Genomic DNA, 24,908 nt, shown 5'->3' with positions numbered 1-24,908 from the left:
CCCTTGTTCTGTTACAGGCAGAGCCAGTTCTGATCTGTTCTGGGATGAGGACCAACTGTGCTGCTTGCAAAACCTAGATATTGCTGTGGCAAAGCCTTGGACTTTGCAGTGGTTGCTGGAAGGCCACCCAGGCAGCCAGGGACACGGCCAGGGATACTGGCAAAGCAGTGCAGAGCCTTCTTCAATTTAAAAAATATGCTGTGTTGATATTACAAAGCAGAGAGCCTGTGAGTTGCAGACATTTAGCTTTCAGCAGCTCAGAGATGGCAAGAAACTTCTGCAGGCATCACCTGAAGCAGAAACCTTAAGAAAGAGATCTCTCGCCTGTCTGAAATACCTCATAATAGGCTGGATGTGTGTCCAGTGTCTGAGGAGCAGAGACACTTCTGAGGTTGAACTGACAGATCAAAACCTGCTGGCCACCTCTATTATATCTGTGCCATGCCAGAAGACAAGGTTTCAGAGAGGTCAGATTAGTTTCTTTGCATGTGTGAAAGCGGTACATCAAAATTACTTACAGTATACATTAAGTATAAAAAGCCCCTAGGAAGTGCTGTCAGCATCTACCCCCACACGCCCTCAGCAGCTTTGAAGAGAACAGAAAACCAGGAGGAGCTGCTGACAGACCAGATGAGTGTGCTGCCGCTCAGGGGGACCTCAGCCAGCTGGAAAATGGGCAAAGAGGGACTTAGCTCAAAAACAGAGAATAATGGCTCAGAAGGGACCCCAAGGATCCCCTGGTCCAGCTTTTCCTGACAATAAACAAACAAACAAACAAAAATAAAGGACTTAACGAAGTTTGGCAAAGGGAAGCGCCAAGTTCTGCCACTGGGTAGGAACAACACCATACACCAGTACAGGCTGAGGGGGCACCTGGGTGGACGGGAACTTTGCAGATCTGGGGTCTTGGTGGACACCAGGTTGGTCAGAGATGAACCTTGAGCACCCTGGGCTGCATCAGGGAAAGTGCTGCCAGCAGATTGAGGGAGGTGATCCTCTGCCAAGAGTGAAGTGCCAAAAAGGGGTTGGAGCATCTGTCATTTGAGGAGAGGCTGAGACAGCTGGGACAGCTCAGTCTGGAGAAGAGAAGGCTCAGGGGATCTTCTCAGTGTCTATGAACACCTGAAGGGAGGGTGCAAAGAGGATGGAGCCAGGCTCTTCTCAGGGTGCCCAGTGAAAGGGCAAGAGGCTGTGGGCATAAACAAATACAGATACAAATACAGTTTAACTCACTTCCTATAGAGGAAGAGGTGCACAAACAGGAACCTTTATACCTGTGCAGACAGGCAGTATGGTAAAAGTAGCACAGCAGAAATATACATGAATAGTAGGAGGTTGAGAGCTGTGAAAATTAGGTGTATGTTCTTCATTAAACAGTCATTTTGAAATACCTTGGGATGCTACATGTTGGTTGTAGGTGCAGAAGAACAAGCTCACACATGTCAGCTGTAAAAATTAGGTGTTCTCCATTTTGCAAACTGTCTGGAACAAACAGATAAATCACTGTTAACTGTGATATTTCTACACTTCTGTGTTTAGCTATCACAGCTCTTTATATGTTTATTTCCTGGTTTTATTTCTCCATTAAAGTATTTCTCTTCCTATAAAGGGGTAAAGTGATAAGAGAGCTAAAGCCTTGTAATATTGGAGAAAATGCATCTTTTCATTATATGCATGGTATTTTTTCATTAACTGAGTAGTGAGTTTAAAGTGACCTATGTATACAGGTCAGACAATTCCTCAAGCTTCTGTGAAGACATTCATTAAAGGCTTTTGTGTTAGTTTTGGCAATTTTTGTTTCTTTTGTTTGGGTTGTACTTTTAGGGCATGATTTGGTGAAGCACATGAGATGCAAGGCACTGTTGTGAGGAGGACACAGCCAGTAGGAATATGTAGCAGTCACTGCCAAGCTTTCCTCAGGCTGGGCAGTGGTTAATGTTTAATGGTTTTCCAAGTGAACTAACACAGAGGCACTGGTGGGGGCACTGGGCAGTCTGGCTGCTTTCTCCAGCAGCACACAGCTGGCCCAGACCTGCTGCTGAGCTTCACCCCATCTGAAGTCCACACTCTCTCCCTCTGTATGCAGCCTTTGGTCAGACTGGCTTGGGACAGAAACCAAAAAACTCCATCTCACTGAGAATTCAAATAAATTAATAGGAAGGATCCTCTCTGCTGGTCCTGTCTTCTCAGGACTTGGGGAGGTAGGAACTCCAGGTGTTTGATGGATCTCCATGAGTACTGGCCCTTCACACATCACAGAGCTGTCCATGCAAGCATCCACCTCTAGTCAGGCTCATTTCAAAGGTCCTGTGGGAAGAAAATATTCCTCTTCACAGCGATCCCCCAATCATCTGGTTAAAAAAAGAACCTATTTCTTCAGGCTAGAAATGACCATGGAGAGCTGCTCCTTCCATAGGAAGCTGCAATGCTGTGAGGTTTACTTTAAGGAGAGATCTAGTTGTTGTTTTTTACTCCCTACAGCATGGTCATAGAGAAAACAGAATGACCCAGAGGTGTAGAGCTCAAGGATGGTTGTGAAACCCTCATCCTGGGAGGTTTTCAGGGCACCAAACAAGACCTTGGACAACCTGCTGTAACTCCAAAGCTCTCCCTGCTGTGACAGGACTGTAGGATGGCTGCAGGTGAACTCTAGAGGTCCTCTCTATCCCACATCACAGTTGATGATACAGGCTGATAGAGTGTGGCACAAACTGACCCAAGCCCACAGAACAGCTGTGGAGGGAGGCACCAAGTGCCACAGCAGATGGCATGAACTGTCCAGAAACAGGCTCTGAACCACTCATACATTCCATGCAGCCAGGAACATTTGCATTAGACTGAAATATCCCCTTTCCCCATTTTTAACCACGGCTTTGTCAGGAGTTTGTTTTATCCCTGCATGAATTCTAATGAATTTTAACCCCAAGAAGGATCCAATTTAATACCAGTTACTGGTGACCAATGAGACAGATTCATCCAACTCCAACTGAATATTTCACCTGAAATGCTCCCTTAATTTGGCTGAATTATTTTGGCAAGGACCACACACCAAAGCTTTAGGCAGTCAGAGGTGTGGGGAGGTATTCTGGAATAAGTTTCTGTGACCAAAAACATCCTCAAAGCAGCATGAGGATTATTGACTAATGGCTAATGATTAACTTAGGGATTCAGCTGAGCCTTAATGATAAATGAAAAGCTCTACAATAATTTAAGAGAAATTAGGACTGGCATACAACAGGCCTTCAGCACTCCGCCAGGAAAAGCTTTAAACTTTTCACTTAAGAGCTCTGAGAAGTGATCAATTTCTGCCATCCCAGGCTCGCTGGGATCCTTGTTCAAGCTGCAGTGCTGCGTGCCTAATCCGCAGCCCCAGCTCGGCACGTAGCTGTTGCTAATGCAGCTCTTACCAAAGCAGATCTGGATCAATTAATCCCTCCCGGCTGCAGCCGCTTGACACGGGAACAGAGTTTGGGGCTGCCCAGGCAATGCTGCCAATGACTGCACCCCGCAAAGCAGACAGACCCCACGTGTAATCTTCAGCCTGATTAATGAGAACTTTAATTACTCTTTTTAATCTAGATAACGGACAAATCCGTGCGTGTGTCTGTACCTGCAGCGCCGGTTTCCAGGCCCAGAGCAGCCTTGGTGACAGACTACATTTCCCAGGAGCCTGTTGAGTCGGAGTCTCTTGTGTCACTGCAGGAGGACCTGACAGCTCTGCGGAGCCGCTCGGGCTGCTGCAGTTCCCGGTGCTGGCGCTGGAGAACCATGACCTTCCGCAGCTTGTCTCCTAAAGCACCCCGAGCTGACCTGCGCTAGGGCCCGCTCCTGCTGCGGACACAGCCGGGCAGGGTGGCTGGGTGCCCTCGGTTCATGTGAGATGCTAGATGTCACCTGCAGAAGAAGAGAGCAGCTTACCTCTTCCAGAGAGATGGCCCCGAGCCAGCAAATTCGCTCTGTCAGCCTGTGCAGCGGCTGTGGCAGAATTAGGTACAACTCACCGTGGTTTTCTGAGAGGGAAGGGGGGTCAGATTAACTTACGGGGGGCATCCCCGGATGCCTCATTCCTCAGTGTTCTGCTCCAGCAAATCTGCATTTCACTGTGCTAGTCGTGGCTGTTCCGTAATCTAAGTGTTTTATGCCACCTGACTGTGGCTGGAGGGAGGGTTTTCCAGGATGAAATCTTTGCCTCGGAGACCGAAGGGCTGCAGTCATTATTAACTCAGTGCAGTTGTGACTAATTTAAGCTTTGCACTGGCTGGGTTTCCAGGGAAAGCCGGAAGAGGCAGGCAGATCTGTTGCCTAAGTTACTAGCAAGGCCTTATTCCTTCAGGAATTTACTTTTCATAGTCAATGAAGGCTAATCAAAGAAAAATCAACTCTTAAGTTTCTGGTCACAGTGGAGATGTTTATAAAAATGGAGTCAGAAAACTGCTTGGTGAAACATGGAATAGAAGCCCACTGGCATCTGTGCATCACTGCTTTGTGACCAAGTAACTTATTTTGAGTATTTTTCAGCACTTTCTTTATAATTTCTACAGGCTCTTAAAGGCAAGTCAGTCACATTTCTCTAAGAATTTGTAACTTCTCAAGCTTTGTTAATCTTTAAACATGCATACCAAACTTAATGCACAAATAGACTGTAAACCTGCTGAGCCTTTGAGCAGTGAGTGCCTTCCCCTGGCACCTGATCCTGCTTTGGAAGGACCCTGGTGTGTCTCAGAGGTATCAAACAAAGAGAAGCCCTGCTCCTTCCCTGCCACAGGCTGGGAAGGTCCATCACCAGGCACTCCTGGCCTGGAACTGAAATGAGGGCCACAGATATGTATCCATACTGTTTCAGGAGCTGTCCTGGCAAGCTGAGATCACCTTCACTGGGCACCAGTTATTTCAGTGAGAGAAATAACAGGCTAGACATTATTCCTGTGCCTGTATAATGAAAGCAAGCATGCTTTAGGGTGGTTTGTAGAACAGATAGGTATGTAAGTTTGTAAGGGAGCCTGAAAGTATGTCAGCATTATGATGACCTCTGTGGGGTTGTTCCTGACCATAACATGTGCTGCCACTGTGCTGGACAGTGGCTGGACAGAATTGGAAAGACCACATGATCAATTGAGAGATATGACTGGTCTGTGTTCAGGGGGAGTAACTGGAATGGGATTTTTGATCTTGAGTCCCTCAGAAGGTACACATATTTGCATAACAAATCTGCAAAACTAAATGTGGGAGAAAGTGTGTATGACAAGAATGTCATTTAGTTACTTGTGCCTAGAGCCACTTTTAACAGACCTGGATGAGAATTCTCCTTTTCTCCAGGGATCTCCTGGACCCTGTTGGGTACAGCCCCTGCTCCCTGCTGGTGCCTGCCCAGCCCCTCGGGCGCTGGCAGGGCGTTGTGGTGAGGCTGTTCCCGGCACGGGAGCTCGTCCTGCAGCCGCACTCCTATTCACGTGTGTTCCCGGCCCTTTGTTCCCAGTGACATTTCCCCTGGATCTCACGAAAACCCGGCTGCAGGTCCAAGGTGAAGCTGCGGCCGGGCCGGCGGTGCCGTACCGCGGGATGCTGCGCACGGCGGCTGGAATCGCGCAGGAGGAGGGGGTATGGAAGCTCTGGCAAGGAGCCACGCCGGCCGTCTACCGCCACATAGGTGAATATCTGCTCGTGATGGGACACGATGGGTCCTGCCTCCTGTGGCCAAGCCTTTTGGAGTGAGCTTGCCATGCTTTCTTGTACTTTAAATAAATCTGTGAGGAGTTTTCAGTCTAGCCCTGCAATCCCACTTTGAAATACACGAGATTTCAGATCAATAGCATCTCTTCCTTCCCTTTTCCAGTCCTTCATGGCCTTATTCTGGCTTCTGGGAAAACAAAATATAAGTTCTCTGTCATCTTTACATGAAGGTCTTGTTCAGGAAGTCCAGACACTCAGAGTTCTCAGAAGAATAAATGTCTCATGTGTGAGGGAAGTGGAGACATATTAGGAAAAGGATAGGAAAAATGATGAGGTTGGAAGCACAAGGGAAAAATACAATTGCTTAAAAGAAATGCATCAGCGGTTTGCCACAAGTAACAGCTTTCTGTGCTTTAGTTGGAAATACAGTGACAAGAAGAAACCTCAAAAGCACTTGTGGAGGTTTTGTGCTTGGCATCAGCCCAGGAGGCGATGCAGTCTCATCTCCTTAGGGTGCAGGCAAAGCTGTGCTGCCTCCTGGCAGACTTGTGGCTCAGCCAGAGAGATTTTTTTGATGCTAAGATGCCCTGGGTCTCCCTCTGGCACCAGGCAAACCCCTCACTTTCCCCATTCAGATCACAAACATGAGAGCAGTGACCAGTTGACCCAGGCAAGCTCTGGAGTGCCATAAACCAAGGTCTTGGTCTCTCTCTCATTTTGACCTCCAGAAATGCAGACCCAAGAACTGTCTCCTCCTTTTGTTTCCCACAGTGTACACTGGTGTCCGGATGGTTACTTACGAACATCTCCGTGACTCCGTGCTTGGCAGGGCAGAGGGTGAAAGCTTTCCTCTCTGGTAATGTTGCATATTCATGCATATTTATGGCTTGCTTGGGGATTGTGCTTACTGTAGGAGACCTACAGCCCTATCTTAGCTCTAAAATGTATTTGATTTTAGAATGGGATTGATAAAACCTACTGCAAAATACTTGTCATGCCCAGTGCTGCAGGAAGGGGGACCTATGGATAATACTGAAATTTCTGATTTTACTAAAATAAACAGACCCATAAATTAACACAGTTCATCTAGTAGCAGTGGGAGAGTAAGAAAAGTTTTATATATCAGCAAGCAGTTTGGAATTTTAGGTGGGCATTTAGTTATAATACATGAAGCATCATCCTTTACTTGTGTACTTTGCCATCCTGCTTTTAAACCTTAAGCAAAGAGCAAAATGTAACCTTGTTTAGTTTTTTTTTTTCCTCAGTTAAGTTTTAACCCTTTTTGAAAATTGACAGAAATATTACTGACTATTTTAACAACCTGTAGCCACCACAATTTTACCTTTGCTTTGGCTGTTAATATATGGAATAACCTTTTACACTTGTTCCACCTGGGTTGGGGTGCTGAACTCTTCAGCTTGAGCCCTGTGACCTGTGAGGATTTTCAGTGTATTCTGGAGCATAATTTCTCTCCATTTGGCAGGAAAGCTGTGGTTGGAGCACAATTTCTCTCCATTTGGCAGGAAAGCTGTGGTTGGAGGCGTATCTGCAGGTGCCATTGGACAGTTTTTTGCCAGCCCAACTGATCTGGTGAAGGTGCAGATGCAGATGGAGGGGAAAAGGAAGTTGGAAGGAAAGCCATTACGGTTGGTTCCTCTCAGAGCTGGTGTTTCTCCCCCTGTTACTGATCACTCTTTAGCCCAGGGTGTGTTGCTCTGTGTTTTCTGCCACCCCTTCTCCCCAGCTGCTCTGTGCCCTTTTACAGGGAGAGCACCCAATTGCTCTGGGCAGTTAAAGGGGGAGGGATTCAAGACCTCCTCCTTATTCCATTTGTACTCATCTTCTTTATTCTGATTTATTGGTCCCAGGGACCACAAACCCATCCTGTGTGCTGCAGCACATCCATGCCAGCACTGCACCATGGGGAGGGAAGGACACTTTCTGAAGATGGAAGAAAGCACGAGTGAAATGGCTCATGCAGGATGCATAGGCACAAGGAAGGCTGCCACACAGCAAGGCTTGAGACTCTTCTGCAAATACCAGGACATGCTGCTCCTTGCATTTCAAACTGCTGCCATCATTTGGTGTCACATACATTTTGTATTGTAACCCAGTGTGGGATCTAAGGCTTGTCTGCTGTTAGGGACCAGATCGCTGCTTTGCAAGGCAACTAGTATCTCTAGTAAAATATTGTGGCATGAAAGTCAAAGACAAATCCAAAAATGGATCTGGAGTGCCAGATCCTTGCATGGATAAGTTCCTAATCTTATGTGAGGACCCTGTGCAGCAAAGTACTGGAACATGCAAAGATTTCACTGGGCCATCTACCCACAGGTTTCATCTTGATTTCAGGTTTCGGGGCATGCACCACGCATTTCTGAAGATCCTGTCTGAAGGAGGAGTAAGGGGACTTTGGGCTGGATGGGTACCAAATGTCCAGAGAGCTGCTCTGGTGAATATGGGAGGTAAACGGAATAACTTGGCATGCAGCATTTTAGGCTCCACCAAAGCTTTAAGAAAAAGGAGCTCAGCTGCTCCCTTTGTCTTAGGGCCCTGTTTGGAGCACCCTGCAAGTGACCTCTGCCTCGTGCACCTGTGTTTTGGTCCTGTGGAAATCAAATGGCTTAGAAGTAACAATTTTTACCTGAATTTAAGGTAAAGTGAGCCAGAAGCTGAATGGGTCCCATGGCCAGCAAAGCAGGGACTTCACCAGCTTTGTGCCCAAGTGAGGTGAGCAGGGCAGAGCCAGCAAAGGCAGCCAGGCTCACCCAGATCCAGATCCGTAGGGAAGTGTGTGGTGATGAGGCAGGTGTGAGACCAAGCCAGGAAGCTGAGCCAGCAACAGGGCTGCTGAGGGTCACCCAGATACAGCTCAGCATCATCTGCAAGGTAAATCAGAGCAGATGGGAGCAGAAGGAGAATGTACTCACAGGTCTAAAGACAGGACTCGGGTGCCATAGCCCTCATTAAAAACGGGGACAGAGTGCCAGCTGTGCCAAAGGCAGGAGCCTCAGTGGAAATGAACATCCTGTGCTGTGAACAGCACACAGCATTCACTCCTGACAGTGCTGATTTTTCTCATTATCCTCTTTACAGATCTGACCACTTACGACACAGTGAAACACTTCTTGCTTCTGAACACGACACTTGTGGACAACAGTGTGACTCACAGTGTCAGCAGGTGCCATATTCTCCAATTACCCCTTTTCCACTGTGGAGCATTTCCAGCCTTGCTGTCTTCATCTGCCTCTCTGTGCCAGCAGAATACCCCATTCTTTGATTTTGATACTGCTGATGAAATGCAACTTTAGAATTATTTTTTCCTTAGACAACATCACTTTATAGAAGACACAAGAGAAAGGATGCAATCATTGCTACAAAACTGCCGTCACTAGAAGTGCCTTGTTGGTACATTTAAACACCTTTGCTCTAATCTGTGGGAGCACAGTGATACAACTTCTGCAGAACATCCTCTTTTACTCTCTTAAGTGATGAAAAAATCTGCTTTATATAAACAATATTATGAATTGCCTATTGTGGGTCCTTCATCCCTGGCTCAGAACTGCACACAGAGGTGAGGGCAGCTGGCACTGGGAGGACATGTAAGCAAGAGCAGTATTAGTAAGCCTCCCAAACTGAGTTTATATTATGAGTTATTACTCATGATTTGATGATTACTGTTTTAGTATATCTTTATTATAAGAACTGGAACCACAATGCTGAAATTTTTATGACACATCTTGGTTTCTTCCTTAAGTATCTGTTGCTGTTGGCAGTGTCTGCTCTGGGCTGGTAGCAGCTGTGCTGGGAACTCCTGCTGACGTGGTCAAAACCCGGATAATGAACCAGCCAAGAGATAAGCAGGGAAGGTATGGACACTTCACAGACCACCTCAGCAGCCTGTTGAAACCATGGGGCTGACTGATTTCACTGGGAGTGAAGTGCTAAGTTGATAATTTGCTCTTCATCATTCTAATCAGATGATTTTACTGATTTAGTAAATGGGGGGTGTTGTTGTGATGGCCACCTACTCCAAGGAGCTCACAAAAGCACTCTGGCTTGTAGAAAAATCTCACCACAAATTATTTTTATGAGGGGGATGTCTTATTTTTTTAATTGTGTATGTGTAATCCTAACACTGTTTGTTCTCCTTGCATGTTGCTAGAGGTCTGCTCTATAAATCTTCCATGGACTGCTTGATTCAGACAGTGCAGGGTGAAGGGTTAATGTCTCTGTACAAAGGCTTTATACCAACCTGGATGCGAATGGTACGTGCTTGTAAACTCTCTTTACGAGAACAATTGGCATTAAAATGTGAGGAGTGTGGATGCAGCCCTAACCCTATGTAAAATTAAAATTTTTGTATGAAAGACATAATCATAGAATTGGTTTGGGTTCAAGAGACTTTAAAGATCATCTCATTCCAAACCCTCTGCCATGGGCAGGGACACCTTCCACTTGCTCAGAGCCCCGTCCATCCTGTCCTTGAACACTTCCAGGGATGGGGAGTTCAGGGATGGGGCGTCCAGGGATGGGGAGTTCTGCCTCTCTGAGCAGACAGAGGCTTGGGAACCTCTCTGGGAACCTGAGCAACATGAGACTGAACTTAAAAATATGATTTTTAAGAGGAGACAGTTTAATCTAATGGGCTTCTTTCTTGGGTTACTTTTGTTTTAAGCCTCTAACTTCAGTGTTTGCTTTCACAGGCACCCTGGTCGCTGGTATTCTGGCTTACATATGAACAAATCAGAAGGCTGTGTGGAGTTACTTCTTTTTAAAACCTTCAATATTCACAGAGAAGAGCAGTCAAGCTGAATTCTCATTCCACAGGGTAGTAGGATCACATGCATAGCTTGTTGCTCCAAATCCAGTCCTTACTAGTTGGGAACAGCCATGACTTAAGGTATTTGATTGTCAGACTCCTACATGAAATTTATATTATCCACAGGATAAAACTGTCCCAACAATACTTCAGCTACCAGCCAGCATCAGCTTTCTGAACCAGAAAACAGGAATAAAAAACATTCTACCAAGCAAATAGAACATAATACTGTCTGTTTGATAATGGAGATGGTTTCTATTACTAAAAAACAAGAGCAGGTTGATCAATGCACTAATTAAGTTCTGTGGCTAAACATCTATAAAATTATTTGTGAATTTTTGTTGTTAATTTGCACACAGATCAAGAACTACCTCTCATTGGTTTGATATGTCAGCAAACCAAACCTGTAGTGCTAGGTATTAAAAAAGATAAAAGCAGTTACCTGATTCCAAATCTGCTTTGCACAAAAAGTGGAAGGGTTTGTGTTTCTCTTACTTCCCCAGAGACTGCCTGACCTCTCCACTCAACTCTTGAAGTAAGATCATGATTGAAATGCAGTCCTGTTCTCAGAAAATCAAAAGCCTGGTTTGTTCTGCAATGCTCAAAGGTCTCAGGATATTCCACAGGACCAAGGTGAACTACTTGTCCTGTGACAATCTCAGTGCTGATGTGGCAGGCTGGGTCATTTTCCATGGGAGCGTGCACTCTGCCCACTTTACATCTCAATGGAAATACAGTGTTCTCTTCAATAATGCAAAAGGTTTGAACAGGAATGATTTATTTATTTTTAAACCTAAAGCCTTCCAGATTTCATAGAGAAGGAGACTACTGCTGTTTGTCACTAGGTTCACCTTTGGCAATCAAGGGTCAATAATGCAGTATTAAATGCAGCCGTGAGTAGATAAAACAAAGCTGGCTTTGATTTAGTAATATCTAGTAATTGAGTTAATGTAGAAAATGTGGCTCTTTGAATAAATACCCAGGATTTCTTCTAGTCTTTGCAGCCAGTGTCTCCAATGTGCCATTTTCTCACTGAACACAGTTTGGGTGTTTTCTTGGCTTGCTCTTGTTTTTTCTGATTATACTGTAGTTCAGTTGTGGCTGTGTGCATTTGGGGTGTGCTTCCAGCTTGGAAAACATTCATCTCACCATTATTAGGGAGTCACAGAATCACAGAACGGGGCAGGCTGGAAGGGAGCACAGTGGCTCATCTGGTCCCACCTTCCTGCTCAAGCAGGGTCAGCCAGAGCACAGGGCACGGGATTGTGTACAGACAATTCTGGAATATCCCCAGTGAGGGAGACTCCACAGCCTCTCTGGACAATCCACTCCAGGTCTCAGTCACTGCACAGTAAAGTTCTTCCTCATATTCAGGCAGAATCTCCTGTGCATCAATCCAACGGTTTTCTTCAGAAATCCTGGTATTTTTCTGTCATCCCGAGAAACAAATCCCAGTTCTTTCTGTCCTGTACTCCAGCACCAGCAATGACAAAGCAGCAAAGCTGCTGCTTCAGTTCCATCCCAAGCACTCCTGCCCGCCCTCCTGTTAGCCTGATAAGCCAGTGACAGATACACAGCTTTACCTTTCTCACAAGACAGAATAAGTACTTTTATCATACAATCATAGAACAGTTGGGGTTGGAAGGGACCTCTAAGATCAGTTCCAACCCCCTGCCATGGCAGGGACACATTCCACTATCCCAGATTGCTCCAAGCTCCGTCCAACCTGGCCTTGTGACACTTCCAGGGATTGGGAATCCACAGCTTCTCTGGGCAGCCTGTTCCTGTGTCTCACCACCCTCACAGGGAAGAATTTCTTCCTAATATCCAATCTAAATCTGTTCTTTTTCAGTTTGAAGTCATTCCCCCTTGTCCTGTCACTCCAGGCCCTTGTAAAAAGTCCCTCTCCATGTTTCTTGCTGGCTCTCTTCAGGTACTGGAAGGCCACAGTCAGGTCCCCTTGAAGCTTCTCTTGTCCAGGCTGAACAATCCCAACCCTCTCAGCCTTTCCACAAAGGACAGCTGCTCAACCTCTCTGATCATCAGAGCCAGTATATTAATTATAAGCAGTGTGTAAAACCACTTTTAGCCTGCATTCCTCAAAGTTGCCTTAAGCTACTTTTATGGGCACAAGCTTGTGAAAAATCACTGAAACTCTAAGTTTTGTTAGAATAACCTTGATACACTTCAATTAATAAAGCTTGAAAGAAGAGAGGTCTATTGATGAAACTGGATATAAGGAGTGCACAATTTATGGACCACAAAGACATTCTGCAGAAAACAGCAGACAACAAAGAGACTAACAAAGACTCAGTATGTGTGCTGGAAAGTCCCTAGCTGGGAAAAAAGATAACAAAGAGACTGAAGAATTTAGACTAATTTGCAAAAGTGAGAAATCAATATCCAACAGAAGACAGAATACTAATTAATGAACAAGAATTCTGTAATTTAGAGCCAGTGAATATTAATTTGCTTGCTAAAAGCACATATATAAATAAACATAAAAGTTCTGTATCTGCATCTGTATAGAGATCAGGATTTTGTCAGCCAGACCCACAGGACCCTCTCTTGGCGAAGAATAAAGTAATGCCTGACACGCTAACACTAAAAAGACAGAGGGTTTATTTATCCCAATGATTTCACAGGATTTGGTGTCACTCAATTTGGTGTCACTTGTAAACTTGCTGAGGGTGCACTTCAACCCTTCACCTATGCAATTAATGAAGATACTAAATAACATTGGTCACAAACGGACCCTTGAGGCACAGCTCAAAATAAAAATGACAAAAATGCCTCGTAAAAATCACGTAGTGAAAAACTTCTTTAACTCTTAATAAATCTCAATTGTTAGCGGTTCCTGACGGGTGCCTGGTGCGAGCTCCCTGCCCTCACGCCGCGGCTGCCGCCCTCACACCACGCCCCGCCCCAGGCCGCCGCTGGCCAATAGCCGCCAAGCTCCGCACGCGTGTCCCGCCCTCTGCGCCGCTCTAACCAATGGGAGCTAAGCGGGCTCGGCGCGCTCTCCCCCTCATCCCGCCCCCGCCGTCCCGCCGCCACCCGTCCCTCGTGGAGCGCTCCACCGTGGGCGAGGGCAGTGCCGCCCGGCTCTGCCCTGAGTCCCGCGGCGCCCCGGACATAATTCCGTAACCCTCCTCTTAGTGGCGCCTCTGCGTACTCTTAGCGTAGCAGGAGCGGCCCCACGTCTCAGCTGGCTTGACCTCTCCTTTTCCCCTTTCGCTTCGCGCCGCTCTCCACCCCACCGAGAGGATCGAAATGGACTCGCCGCTGGGGCAGCCGCTAACGGCTCCCCGTGGGTCACGTGGGCGGCGCGTGCTCTATATGAGGCCAAGGGGCGGAGGGTGAGGCGATCATTCGCCTCGTGCGGAGGGCGGAGGCGGGCGAGGTGGCTTCGCGATGAGCTCTGGGCCGGGATCCCTCGGCCGCGGTGATACCGTCACCCTGCGCGTCCGCGCCGTGGGTCTGTACCCCGAGGTGCCCGTCCTGCGGCTGTGGGGGCTTCTGGGGGAAAGCAAGGCTGACTATGCTCTCCTGTACCGCGAGATCCAGGCGGCGGCAGGGCCGCGCCTGGCGGCCCGCCCAGAGCCCGGCGGGCTGGGGGCCAGCGAGACCAGGCTGTGCCCGGGAGACATGGCGCTGGTGGAAGTGTTGGGTGTGTGGTACCGCTGCTGTGTGGTGAGTTGTAGCGCCCAGGGGTACCGTGTTTTCCTGCTGGACGAGGGGTACGTGGTGACCACGTCTGCCTATTACCTGGCCCGGGGCTGCGCAGAGCTGTTCCAGCTGCCCCCGGAGGTGCTGGGCTGTGTCGTGGCCGAAGTCATGCCCTGCCACAGTAACGAGGGGACAGCAAGTGGGGATTCACCCGTGTCCAAGTGGACGGTGGAGGCGATGGAGTTCCTCAGCTTCCTGCAAGGCAAGGAGGTGTCTGGTGTGGTGCAGGAGGTGATAATGCCGCAGGTCATCGTGCTCGAGCTGCCCCAGCTCGTGGCTCAGATGCAGCAGCTGGGCCTGGCCAAACGAGTCTCTCCCAGCTGCTTCTACCAGGTGCTCAGGCGCTGCCTGCCCTCTGGCCAGTTAAAGAAGCAGCTCTGTCAGCAGCCTCCAGCGTGTTCCCTCGGAGCTTTTGCAGTTCCACAGCTTGTCCATGTGTTGCTCTCATACCAGCCTCTGTCACCTGCCTTGGATTACTACTACCCTCAGCTTCAGTTGGATGTGACAGAGCCTGTCCTAGTGACCCATGTCTCAGACCCACACCACATTTACTGCCAGCTGCAGTGCCTGTCACAGGAGATCTGTTGCCTTTCTGAGACCATGTGCCATGCTTATGACCAGTGGGAGCAGGACTTACTGCCCAAAGTGGGCTCGCCCTGTGCTGCCCGTGGGATGGATGGCCAGTGGTACCGTGCCATTCTGCTGGAGCTCATTGCTGGGGAGCAGCACCAGCATGCAGCTCTCGTGATCTTTGTGGACTATGGCAAGAAGGAGACTGTGAGCAGAGCGAACCTGCGCCATTTGCCTGCCGAGTGTTTCCGCATGCCTGTGGTCACTTACGCGTGTGCTCTTCAGGGTGTTTCGGATGGGGGCTGTGGCTGGTCCTCGCTGCAGGTTGATTTGCTGAAAGCGCTGGTGCTCGGCAGAGGAGTGAGTGCTCACATCAAAGCCTTTAACTCTTTTGAGCATCTCTATTATGTGACTCTCTATGGGGAAAATGGTGTTGATTTGAACCATCTTTTTGGGTCTCAGGCTTGCTGCCTGGCCAGCAGTCATGTGAGCCAAACTGAGGATCCTGAGCAGTTGGAAGTAGAGGAATCCTTAGTTGAAGAGTTGGGATTGCCACCAGAAGCACCTCCTGTTTTAGCCCATGGAGATTTGGCTGCTGCTGCTGGTGTGTATCTGAAGACCTGGACATTGTACAGTGCACAGGTCTCCCACCTCCAGGACCCATCTGAGTTCTGGCTGCAGCTCCATGAGTATTACCAGCTCTTCAGGCAGCTGAGGCAGAGCATGTGGAATTTTTATTCCCATTCCACAAAGCTGGATGGTGCTGGGTGGGACCCACAGCCTGGATCCCTTTGTTGTGCCAGTGGGAACGAGGGTGTCTTTTATCGAGCAGTGGTTACCAGGGTGCTGGACACTGGGCTGGAAATACACCTGGTGGACAGAGGCAGTACAGAAACTGTGGATCTGTGTGCTGTGAAGGAGCTGCTCCCTCGGTTCAGGGAACTGCCTGCTTTAGCCCTGAAGTGTTGTTTGGCAGGTGTCTCCCCTCCAAGAGGGAGTTGGAGTGAAGCTGCTGTGTCTGCATTCAGGGAGATGGTACTGAACAAGGAGCTAAAGGTTTGGTTTTTGAATGTGCAGGGTGACAAATACATGGTTGAAATTTTTGACCAGTCCCAGTTAGGAGAGGGAAGAGTAAGTAAACTCATGGCCCAGGGGGGTTATGCTAAGTACCAGAGGTATGAAATACCCAAGACTTGCAAGAAATCAGATGAGTCTGTGACACAGGCCTCTCCCCTAGTGTGTGCTGCAGAGGAAAGCCAAGTAAATGCAGAGAAGAGGCTCAGAGAAGAATGCAATCTAAAGAGCAATGATAGAATATTTGATTCTCACATGGGTGTGGTGGTCAGAGAGAGCCCTATTGCAGCCTTTCATAATTCTAAAAATAGTGAATCTCTTCTTTCTCGAGACTATGAGGGTAAGGAAAATCTGCACACCTCTTTGAGGCAGAACTATGTGGAAATTAAGCCAGGCTCCTCTTGTGGAGGCCATTTAGAAGTGGGAAGTACAGTTCATGTTATTTTGTCATATGTTGAGAGTCCCAGTTGTTTCTGGTGTCAGTTAAGTAGAAATTGCCAGGACCTTGAGATACTAATGGATGAAATTCAGGAGCATTGCAAGAATTCATCTAAGCCACATGTTTGGCCAAATCTTGTCTGTTTAGCCCAGTACTCAGAGGACAAGAAATGGTACAGGGCTTTAATAGTTAGTGAAGGAGTTTGTGCAGAGAAAGTAGAAGTCATCTATGTTGACTATGGCAACAGAGAGCAGGTGTGCCTAACGAAGCTGCGAGCAATTAACGAACGATTCCTTAGGTTAGAGGCTCAGGCATTCAGGTGCAGCCTTTACAACTTAATCCAACCCAATGGTCAGAATCCTTTTGCTTGGGATGAAGAAGCAATTCGGGCCTTTCGTCAGTTTGTTGTTGATTCGTCATCTGACCTTGACCTAAAGTGTACAATCTTTGCCTTGGCTTCAATAAATAGGGACCTGTTTAACATTGTAGATCTAATCACACCTTTTCAGAGTGCTTGCCAGTTTCTCACTGAGAGGGGTGTAGCCAGACCTTTGTTTCCTCAAAAGCATCTGGAATCTTTGGTCCAGCTTCACTCTTTCTATTATTCTAGTCACGGCATCAAAATTGGGAGTGAGGAAGATGTTTATGTTACACATGTTGAGAATCCATGGACATTTTACTGCCAGCTGGAAAGGTGTGGAGATACCTTGGCACAGCTGGCTGATAACATTGCTTCCCTGAGTGAGACAGTGGCCAGCTCAGGATCCTTGGGGAAGTCTGGGACCTTGTGTCTGGCAAGGTACTCTGACAGTCAGTGGTATAGGGGAGTAATTATGGAAAGACAGCCTAAGGCTAAAGTCTTCTTTGTGGATTTTGGGAACACAGAGACAATAGAGACAGATGATCTGCTTATTTTGCCCAATGATGCTTCTGATATCTTGCTTGTGCCAATGCAGGCCATAAAGTGTTCTGTGTCTGATGTATCATCTGTTTCCAAGGAAGCTGCAACATGGTTTAAGGAAGCTGTCCTGGAAAAGAGATTAAAAGCAATAGTGGTAGCAAAGGACTCTGATAATACACTGCTGGTTGAGTTGTTTGATAGAAATACTCAAATTAATACAAAACTGAAAGAGCTGAGCCTAAACAGTATAGGACTGCGTGGTCGTGTACACAGTGAGACTTTGTGCACTGGAAATACAAATGTGCCTGAGAGGAATGAGACTGCAGGGTCCCCTTTCAGTGCAGGCAGGCCTCTTGAAAGAAGAAAATGTCGACCTGAAGCCCAGCAAGAGCAAGGGAGCAGAAGACACTTCAAAGAAGTTGTAAACCTTTTCCAGCACTCTGTGAAGGGTCGTGTGGCAGCTGGATTGCTAGAACCTAATGAGGTGCTTAGCAGTAAGAACAATCCAGTCTTGCTGAATAAAGTAGGGGAGGAGTCTCTGCTCTTTTCCCAGATGGATACACTGTCAGATACTAAGTCTGATGCTGAAGGCAGGTGTATAATGCTTAAAAATGCATCTGATCTGCCTCCACAGAAGATAGTGCCAGCTCTTAAAACCTTAGTGTATGTGTCTTACGTCAGTGACCCCCAGGATTTTTATGTTCAACTGGGGAGTGATGAGGTTCAGCTTAACAACATTTTGGAAAGTTTAAACAATGGTAAATCAGTGAAAGACCCTTGTGGACAGCTTTTCCAAGCAGGAGATTTAATCAGTGCTGTTTATTCAGAAGACAGCCTGTGGTATCGAGCTGTAGTAAAAGAGAAGACTTCTGACAATTCAATAAGGGTACATTATATTGATTATGGTGACACTTCTGTGATCAGTGTTGATCAAGCACGCAGGCTCCCTAAGAACTTGTCATCTATTCCAGCAATGAGCATTCACTGCTTTCTAGGTGGACTCAAATGCAAAAAAAATGCTGGCTGGACAGAGAAAGCAGTGTTTTACTTCACCAAGAGAACAAGTGAAATCCTGCTGTCGTGTGAATTTGTAAAGAAGGTTGGGGATAAATGGGAAGTTATTCTCAGTGACCATCAAGGTATAATAACAGTGGATTTAGCTGATAAAGATCTTGCAAATAGAGAAAGACTTTTCTCAAGAAGGAAAATTGATAGAAGAGAGAACCATGATATGATAACTGGCTGTGAGTCTTTGCCTCCTCAGGTACAAAATGAGACTTCCTGTGTAAGTGATTGTAAATCGTTTATCTGGAAATTTCCAGAGGCGGGTCAGACTTTAAAAATTTACGTTACAGTAGTAAATAGTCCAGGATATTTCTGGTGTCACCGTGCTGATACCAAAGATGTGAGCTACATCGAGAAAAAAATAGAGGAAGCTGAAAAGCTTGGACTAAGCTCTCTGAATGATGGCAAGTCTTGTATTAAAAGTGGAGATATTTGTCTAGCAAAGTACAGTCAGGATGGGTGGTTCTACAGAGCTCAGATCAGCAGTGTGAGTGATGACAGTGTCGTTGTCAGACACGTGGATTACGGAAGCGAGGAAAACATCAGGCTGGAGATGATCCGACAGATGCCATGTGAACTGCTCAGAGTACCTGGGCAAGCTTTTGCTTGCTGTCTCTCAGGTTTCAGTCCCCCAGATGGCTCATGGCTTAGTGAGGCAAATAAGAAGTTTTATGATATGACTGAAAACCTTGTATTAGAAGCTGAAGTTGTAGAAATTTGGGAAAATAAAGATTCTGAAGTCCCTCTGTGTGTTGTCAAGCTGGAAGCTTCTGGCAATAGTATTAATGAAGAGATGAAGCCATTTTGGAAGGCTAACAAAGAAACTAATGACAGTGATTTCTCAAACCTTTGCAACCCCCTAAAGGAAAACAGAAGTTCAGACAGCAATTTGGGTCTTTGTCTCAACAAAGAAAGTGCTGCTCCTTGTGGATTAGCTCAGGAAGAAAGTCAAAGTGCTTTATTTTGTTCTGATCCTTTCCTGGGTGTAACTTCTGAATGCTTAGAAACTGCAGAAGCAAATGTGTCAGTGGGAGCTGCCAGTGGGAAGGCTGATGGTGGATGTGAAATAGGAGAGCGTGAGAACAGTTTTGATAAAGAGAGACCTCTGTCTGAAGGTGACAGTGATAACACTGTGCTGCTAGAACCAATGAGAAACTGCAGCCCTCATATTGTGGGCAATGGAATGAAAGCTGAAGAGCAAGACCTGTCTGAAATACTGTTTGGAGAGGAGGCTGAGCTGAAAGCAGAAGTGGCAGGCAGTGCTCCAGCAGCCAGCCTTTTCCTAGGAGAGGAACAGGAGCTGCAGAGATTGCCAGTGCTCCAGGCACAGCCATCTGCAAGCAATGGAATAGAGACATTAGGACAACTGGGTCCATTAGAAATGCACTTACCATGTGATGATCTAAATGAGCTCCTACAGGGGCTAGAGGGAGTTATGGAAAAGCCCTCCTGTGGTGAGGGAACGAAGGAAGCACTGGAAGCCAAGTCTCTGGAAATGCAGGCAGCGTCAGGCAGTGAAACAAGAGAGACAGTGTTGAAGCAGGAATTGCTGGTGCTGCCAGATGTGAGGGAGGAGACAGGGCAGTTGATAGCTCTGAACTCTCTTGAAATTTTGCCATTACTTAATGAGAAAGAAAATCTGGTGCCTCCAGTTAGTGACAGAGAGAAGTCAGTAGAGCTGATTCCATCTGATGTTCAGCCTTCTTTGGGAGAGGAGACCAAGAAACTGCAAGCAAATTTGTCTGGAATTCATGAAGCAGAAGCTATGCTAGATGATTGGATGGAAGCAGACCGTCCTTCCCTAAGGCTGTCATCATCTGGTGGTAGACCTGAGAAAGAGCTGCCTCAGAAGATGCATGACAAGCAATTGATGCTAGGAGCCAAATTTGAGCCCTTTCTGGAACTGGTACTGCCTAATGCTCAGCCTCCTGAGGAAGACAGGGAGGAAGATTTGTTAGGGCTGGAACATGCTGTGCTACAGAGTTCTCCAAGTAGTGGAAGTCAGTTTTCATTTCTTTCAAAAGACTCAGCAAATCAAAGGCCTGTTTTCTCTGTGAAATCATGTGACTGTAAAGTTGAGAAACATAAGGGGTGGCAGAAGAAGAAAGATGACTCTGTGGAAGAATGGATGGAGCAAGACTTGACTGACTCATTTAAAGAGAGTGAAAATATGTGTGTTCAGTCTTTAGGCTGTAAGCCTGGGGAAGACAAAAAGCAAAATGAGAACTTGGCTGACTGCAGTGCAGGTAAAGTATCTGATTTTAAAGGGTTAAATAATCAAAACGTTGTGCCATTCAAAAATGAGCATAGCTTTCTTGTAAAAAACCCCAGCTTTTATTCCCTAATAAGTTATTTTGTTAGTGTTCATGTTTTGATGAGTTAAGGACAGCAGACTGAGTTCAGTTTCTCATGGGTAATGTGACAGTCTCAGCAACTAGTCTTACTGGGGAAGATTAATGATTTTGAGTGGAAATCCATTCTGAACATGAAGTGCATTTGCCAGATTTGTTTGGGATGACAAATTTTTAACTTTCAAATATCAAGTAGTTTGGAGGGAGTGGGGCAGCAGTGTTTGAGGTATCTGAGATTTGATTTTTGAGGGGTTTTTATAGGGTTGATTTTTGTGGGGTTTTGTGAGTTTGGTTTTTTCTTTTTTTTTTTTTTTCCTTCCTCCTCCATTGCTAACTTACCATTTCTTGTAGCACACCATGACTATCCTTGTAATCTGAAGGGCTTTGCTGTTGGTTCCAAATGTGTGGTGTGGACTTCTCTCAAATGGTGTGATGCTCGCATTTTGGAGGTATCTGAGAAGGGTACCAAGGTAAGTGTGGTTTGAATACTCCTTCTGCACTCTTAAGATCTCATCCTTCTTTAGTCCTTCTTTAAACTCTTAGGTAAATATTTTTCAAAAATTTTGTTACAGAATTTAAGTATTTCAAGGGCTGATTCTGAATTTATAGACTAGAGAGAAACAGTGGTGTCTCAAATAGAGTTGATGATAAATGTCAACACTTGATGTTCCTTTCACATCTTATTCTCTTGTATTGACTGGGAATACTGAAGGATCTCACTCCAGTTTGAGGCACACGTGTGTGATTCTGTCTGGCCTTAAGTTAGTGTTCTGCAGTGGAGCTGTGTTACCATTACATGCTCATGAAACTTGCCATTATTTTATTGGTATTTTGAGGAGTTAGTGCTAGATCAGTAGGAACTTGGGAAGAAACTCAAACTATACTGCAAGTAATAATGAATCCACAACTATTACTGCTTCAGTGAAATGTGTCTTGCAAATCCAAAAGGTCATTACATAAAAGCATCCTTTTGAAAGATTAAATGTCTGAGATTGTGCAAGCCAGCTCTAGTGCTGGTAGATCCCTTGGGTGTCTAAAACTAAGCTCAGGTGCATTCAGATGAGAGGCAGTGTCAGGGATTATCCTGTAATGATATCCCTATTCACCAGCTTCCTTCTGGTTCTGATCTAGTAGTTGTTTTGCAGCCCTTTTCTCACTATGCTTGGGTTAGGAGCCCAGAAGAGCCTTGAGCAGCCTCAGTCCCTACATTCAGTTTTATTGGAGATCAGCTTGTTCTTCTTTACAAGATCCAGACTTCTCAACACCTTCCCTGAGGCACAGAGTCCTCAACTGTGTTTTCCTACTGCTGTGTCTTGCTTGTAAGTGTATTGCTGCTGTGCTAGATCTCCTTTGGCTCTGTCTGTACAGGTTTTGAACCTCTGCAGTGGCAATGAGGAGATTGTGCATCCTGAGAACGTCTGGAACGGGATTCCTGACGGGGCTCGCAGATCATCTGAGGTACGGCAGTGTGGTACTGGGCTGGGCAGGACAGGGCAGGTTTTTAGAGAGGCTGCTAGCTAATTGCTAAGTCATGAAAAATACTTCTATTGTGGAGTAATTTGGAAGGAATAATAAGGTTGTCACCAGTGTTCTTCATGAAGGACCTACCAGTGGATGAAAAACTCATCCACTCATCCAGAGTTCAGGTCATGAGCCATGTTGCTGGTGATGATAACAGCATGAATTTCCGGTTTGTTCTTCACATGCAGCCTTTGTATCCAAGTGAAAAGTGGGCAGAAGACAAATGTAGTGAGTTATAAGGGAGGAAAACAATAGTAAATAGGAGTCCAGTAAGAAGTTAGTCTAGTATTAAAGGAAGCACCTCAATGGAAGTCGTGGCAATAGTGCCAGCTTCCTAACAGGATCCCTTTTTGTGTAGGCATTTACCCCTGCAACAGAAAACTTGCAGTCCTTACCAGAGGAGTCCTTACTTCAAGGTAAGTCTGCCTCAAGGCCCCACATGGGTTGTGTACTCTGTGTTTGAATGGTTTCTAATTTTTTAGGAAATGCTTTATTTTAGAAAATATGTTTGAAACACTAATTTGAGCTTCTGTAGTTGATACTGCTGGGGTTTTCTTGATGGCATTACGTTATGTATGTCAGTTTAAGGGTGGCTACATGGAATGAAAGCTGCTACTGTGTCTGGATTACAAACCAATTTAGTATTTATTTATTAATCTAATGAGTTGAGCCTCTTGGAACAGCTGGGGTGGTTGACCTAAGTTACAGATTGTGGCAGGGCTTTGAGTGTTGCCATCAGCAAGTTCTTGGTCATGTTTCTGAGGCAATGTGAGCAACTGCTAGGCAGACTCTGTTTAGCATTTGGGTGCACCAGTTCCACCATGTATAAATCTAAATCCATACTAATACCATTATAGTTGTTGTAAGGATAGTTTGTAAAATAGTACATCTTTATTGTTACTTAAAAATTTTGAAGTGTTACTGGTAAACACCTCTTAAGTGTACCAAATAAATAGTACAGGCTCTTTTTGTTTATATGCTATTATGGAACTGTAAAGCAGTTCTGGTTGAAAGGGGCCTTTCCTGGTGGTGAAAGCAGGGCCAACTTAGATCAGGTTGTTAAAGAAAAACCTTACTGCCAGTTCTGGAATCTGTCCAAGAATGGAGACTCCAAAACCTGTCTGGGCAGTTTGTTTCTGTGGCTGTCTGATGAAGACTAAACTGAGTTGAAGTGGGGATAGCGTTTGTGCTTTCAGGTGTTAATTGGTGATTGTATTTCAGTATAACTACTGGTTTATGGGTAACAGATTAGGAAGCTTGCAATAGAGATTGGGTTGCCTGTTGAGCAAGAAAAAGGTAGTTAAAGAATTTGATAAAATGTAAAATGGTCAGTCTACAAACTCTCTCCCAAAACTGCATCCCTCAAATGCAGGATTATTCTTGATTTTGTGGATTGTTTTCTGTTCTTGAACGCTTTGCATGGAGTTAGTGTGTGCAGGAAAGGTGAGTCAGGGTCATGCACCCACATGTCACAGAGCTGGAACTGCTGCACACACTGCCACTGCCTGGAAAGGCAGTTTGAGTAGGAGGAACTCAGGGTGCAAAACCTCCTGCAGTGGTTTATGCCAAGCCCACTGAGGGATGGAATAACTTGAACTCATAACTGAAATCTGAGAGCACTGCTGCTTCATCTTCTGCTGTTTCAGCTGTTTTATCTTTGTATAATAAGTGTAGTCTTTTAACATGGTTCAGTATGTCAGTAGTATTTAGTCTGAAGCCCTTTTGATCTTTAAGCCCTTATACACATGTATAGAAACATCTTGATGGGTCTAATCTGTGTTTATTCCTTATAGAAAAGCAAACTGGCTGCAGTAGCAATTTAGCTGAAGATGCTCATGTCCTCCAGCAGTGCTGAAACCAAGTGGCACGTTGACCACATGAAACTGAATAAGTGCCTCTGTGTGAAATGTCCCATGAAAATGTGTTTGTGGGAACAAAAATACCAGCAGAGCATTGAGTGGCTTATTTTTTCTACCTAGCTGACCAAATACTTGTCACTGCTGAACTTGCCTATAAAGGAATAGTGTTGGCAGACTGTTATTTTCAGCTTGTTTTCTTACAGCTGTTGTTGCTAGACTGTTATTGTTAGCTTGTTTCTTATAGCTGTAATTTCCTAAATTAGAATTTGCCTCTTGACTGGCTTTTTTTTTTTTTTTTTGACTGAGGGTGCACTGACTTCTATGGAGTTTTTCGTGGGTGGTTCTTTAACAGAAGTTTCTTGTGAGTTTCTGTATATGCTATTGTGTTGTACAGCACTGCTTTCTGATGTTTGCTTTTGGAAAAGTTGCATTGTTAAGTGTTTGTTTTTTCTTAAAAAAAAAAAGTTGAGCAGGGTATTTTTGGGGGGTAGGGGTGGGGAGGTTTTTTCCCTCCATAAGGGAGCATAGTTATTTTGGGTTGAAGTCTTGCATTTGCTGCTGTTCTAAAGCAATGGAAGAAGCTGGAATAAAGCTTTGCCTGGCATATACTGGTTTGTTTGTGTGTTTTAATGACTTGTCTGTTCCTGTGCAGAAGCCCAAATGCTGTGTGAGGGCTGTTCTGCAGTCAATGGTTGTGTTTTGACCCTAACCAGCTCTCTAGAGCACTGTGAGCTATGCTGAATGTTTTGAAATGTTAATTGTACTTAATTAATTGAACTTGCTGCAGTTGTGCTAATGAAAGATGAAGCTTTTCCTATAAATATGAAGAAGACCCAGTGGAATGGTTTTGCTGCCACATGTGTGCAACATGCTGAGCTGTTTTAAGGACCTGCTGCTGTTTTAAGGA

General features: G+C 45.7%; 2 protein-coding genes and 1 long non-coding RNA gene across 5 annotated transcripts; 2 read left to right on the top strand and 1 right to left on the bottom strand.

The window, feature by feature from the left end:
- Nucleotides 1-511: 511 nt before the first annotated feature.
- On the bottom strand, nt 512-4,285 carry LOC134416448 (uncharacterized). 2 transcript variants are annotated; one of them, XR_010027271.1, is made up of 4 exons: nt 4,042-4,285; nt 3,611-3,894; nt 1,392-2,307; nt 512-1,189 (listed from the first exon to the last, which is right to left on the bottom strand). It is a non-coding gene; the product is annotated as an uncharacterized LOC134416448 (long non-coding RNA). The 2 variants fall into 2 exon arrangements; XR_010027270.1 differs by having other exon boundaries at nt 512-1,482; nt 2,135-2,307; nt 4,042-4,283.
- On the top strand, nt 3,854-11,495 carry SLC25A27 (solute carrier family 25 member 27). Of its 2 annotated transcripts, XR_010027269.1 has the most exons (10): nt 3,854-3,990; nt 5,477-5,647; nt 6,442-6,526; nt 7,194-7,316; nt 8,023-8,135; nt 8,767-8,851; nt 9,447-9,539; nt 9,836-9,938; nt 10,377-10,573; nt 10,996-11,495. XR_010027269.1 is itself a non-coding variant. In XM_063153113.1 (9 exons), exons 1-9 carry the CDS (start codon nt 3,888-3,890, stop codon nt 10,446-10,448), a joined length of 948 nt encoding a protein of 315 aa, XP_063009183.1. In that variant the 5' UTR covers nt 3,854-3,887; the 3' UTR covers nt 10,449-10,827. The 2 variants fall into 2 exon arrangements, 1 of the variants encoding a protein (XP_063009183.1); XM_063153113.1 differs by lacking the exon at nt 10,996-11,495 and having other exon boundaries at nt 10,377-10,827.
- A 2,411-nt stretch (nt 11,496-13,906) lies between these two features.
- Nucleotides 13,907-24,302, top strand: TDRD6 (tudor domain containing 6). Its single transcript, XM_063153533.1, has 5 exons — nt 13,907-20,516; nt 20,973-21,091; nt 21,990-22,079; nt 22,501-22,558; nt 23,936-24,302. The coding sequence occupies exons 1-5, from the start codon at nt 13,907-13,909 to the stop codon at nt 23,995-23,997; spliced, it is 6,939 nt and encodes a 2,312-aa protein (XP_063009603.1). The 3' UTR covers nt 23,998-24,302.
- Nucleotides 24,303-24,908: the final 606 nt, after the last annotated feature.

This window comes from Melospiza melodia, chromosome 3 (genome assembly GCF_035770615.1).
Source record: "Melospiza melodia melodia isolate bMelMel2 chromosome 3, bMelMel2.pri, whole genome shotgun sequence".
Classification (NCBI taxonomy): Eukaryota; Metazoa; Chordata; class Aves; order Passeriformes; family Passerellidae; genus Melospiza; species Melospiza melodia.
The sequence above is the reverse complement of the archived record's forward strand: the minus strand, read 5'-3'. Positions and strand labels throughout refer to the sequence as shown.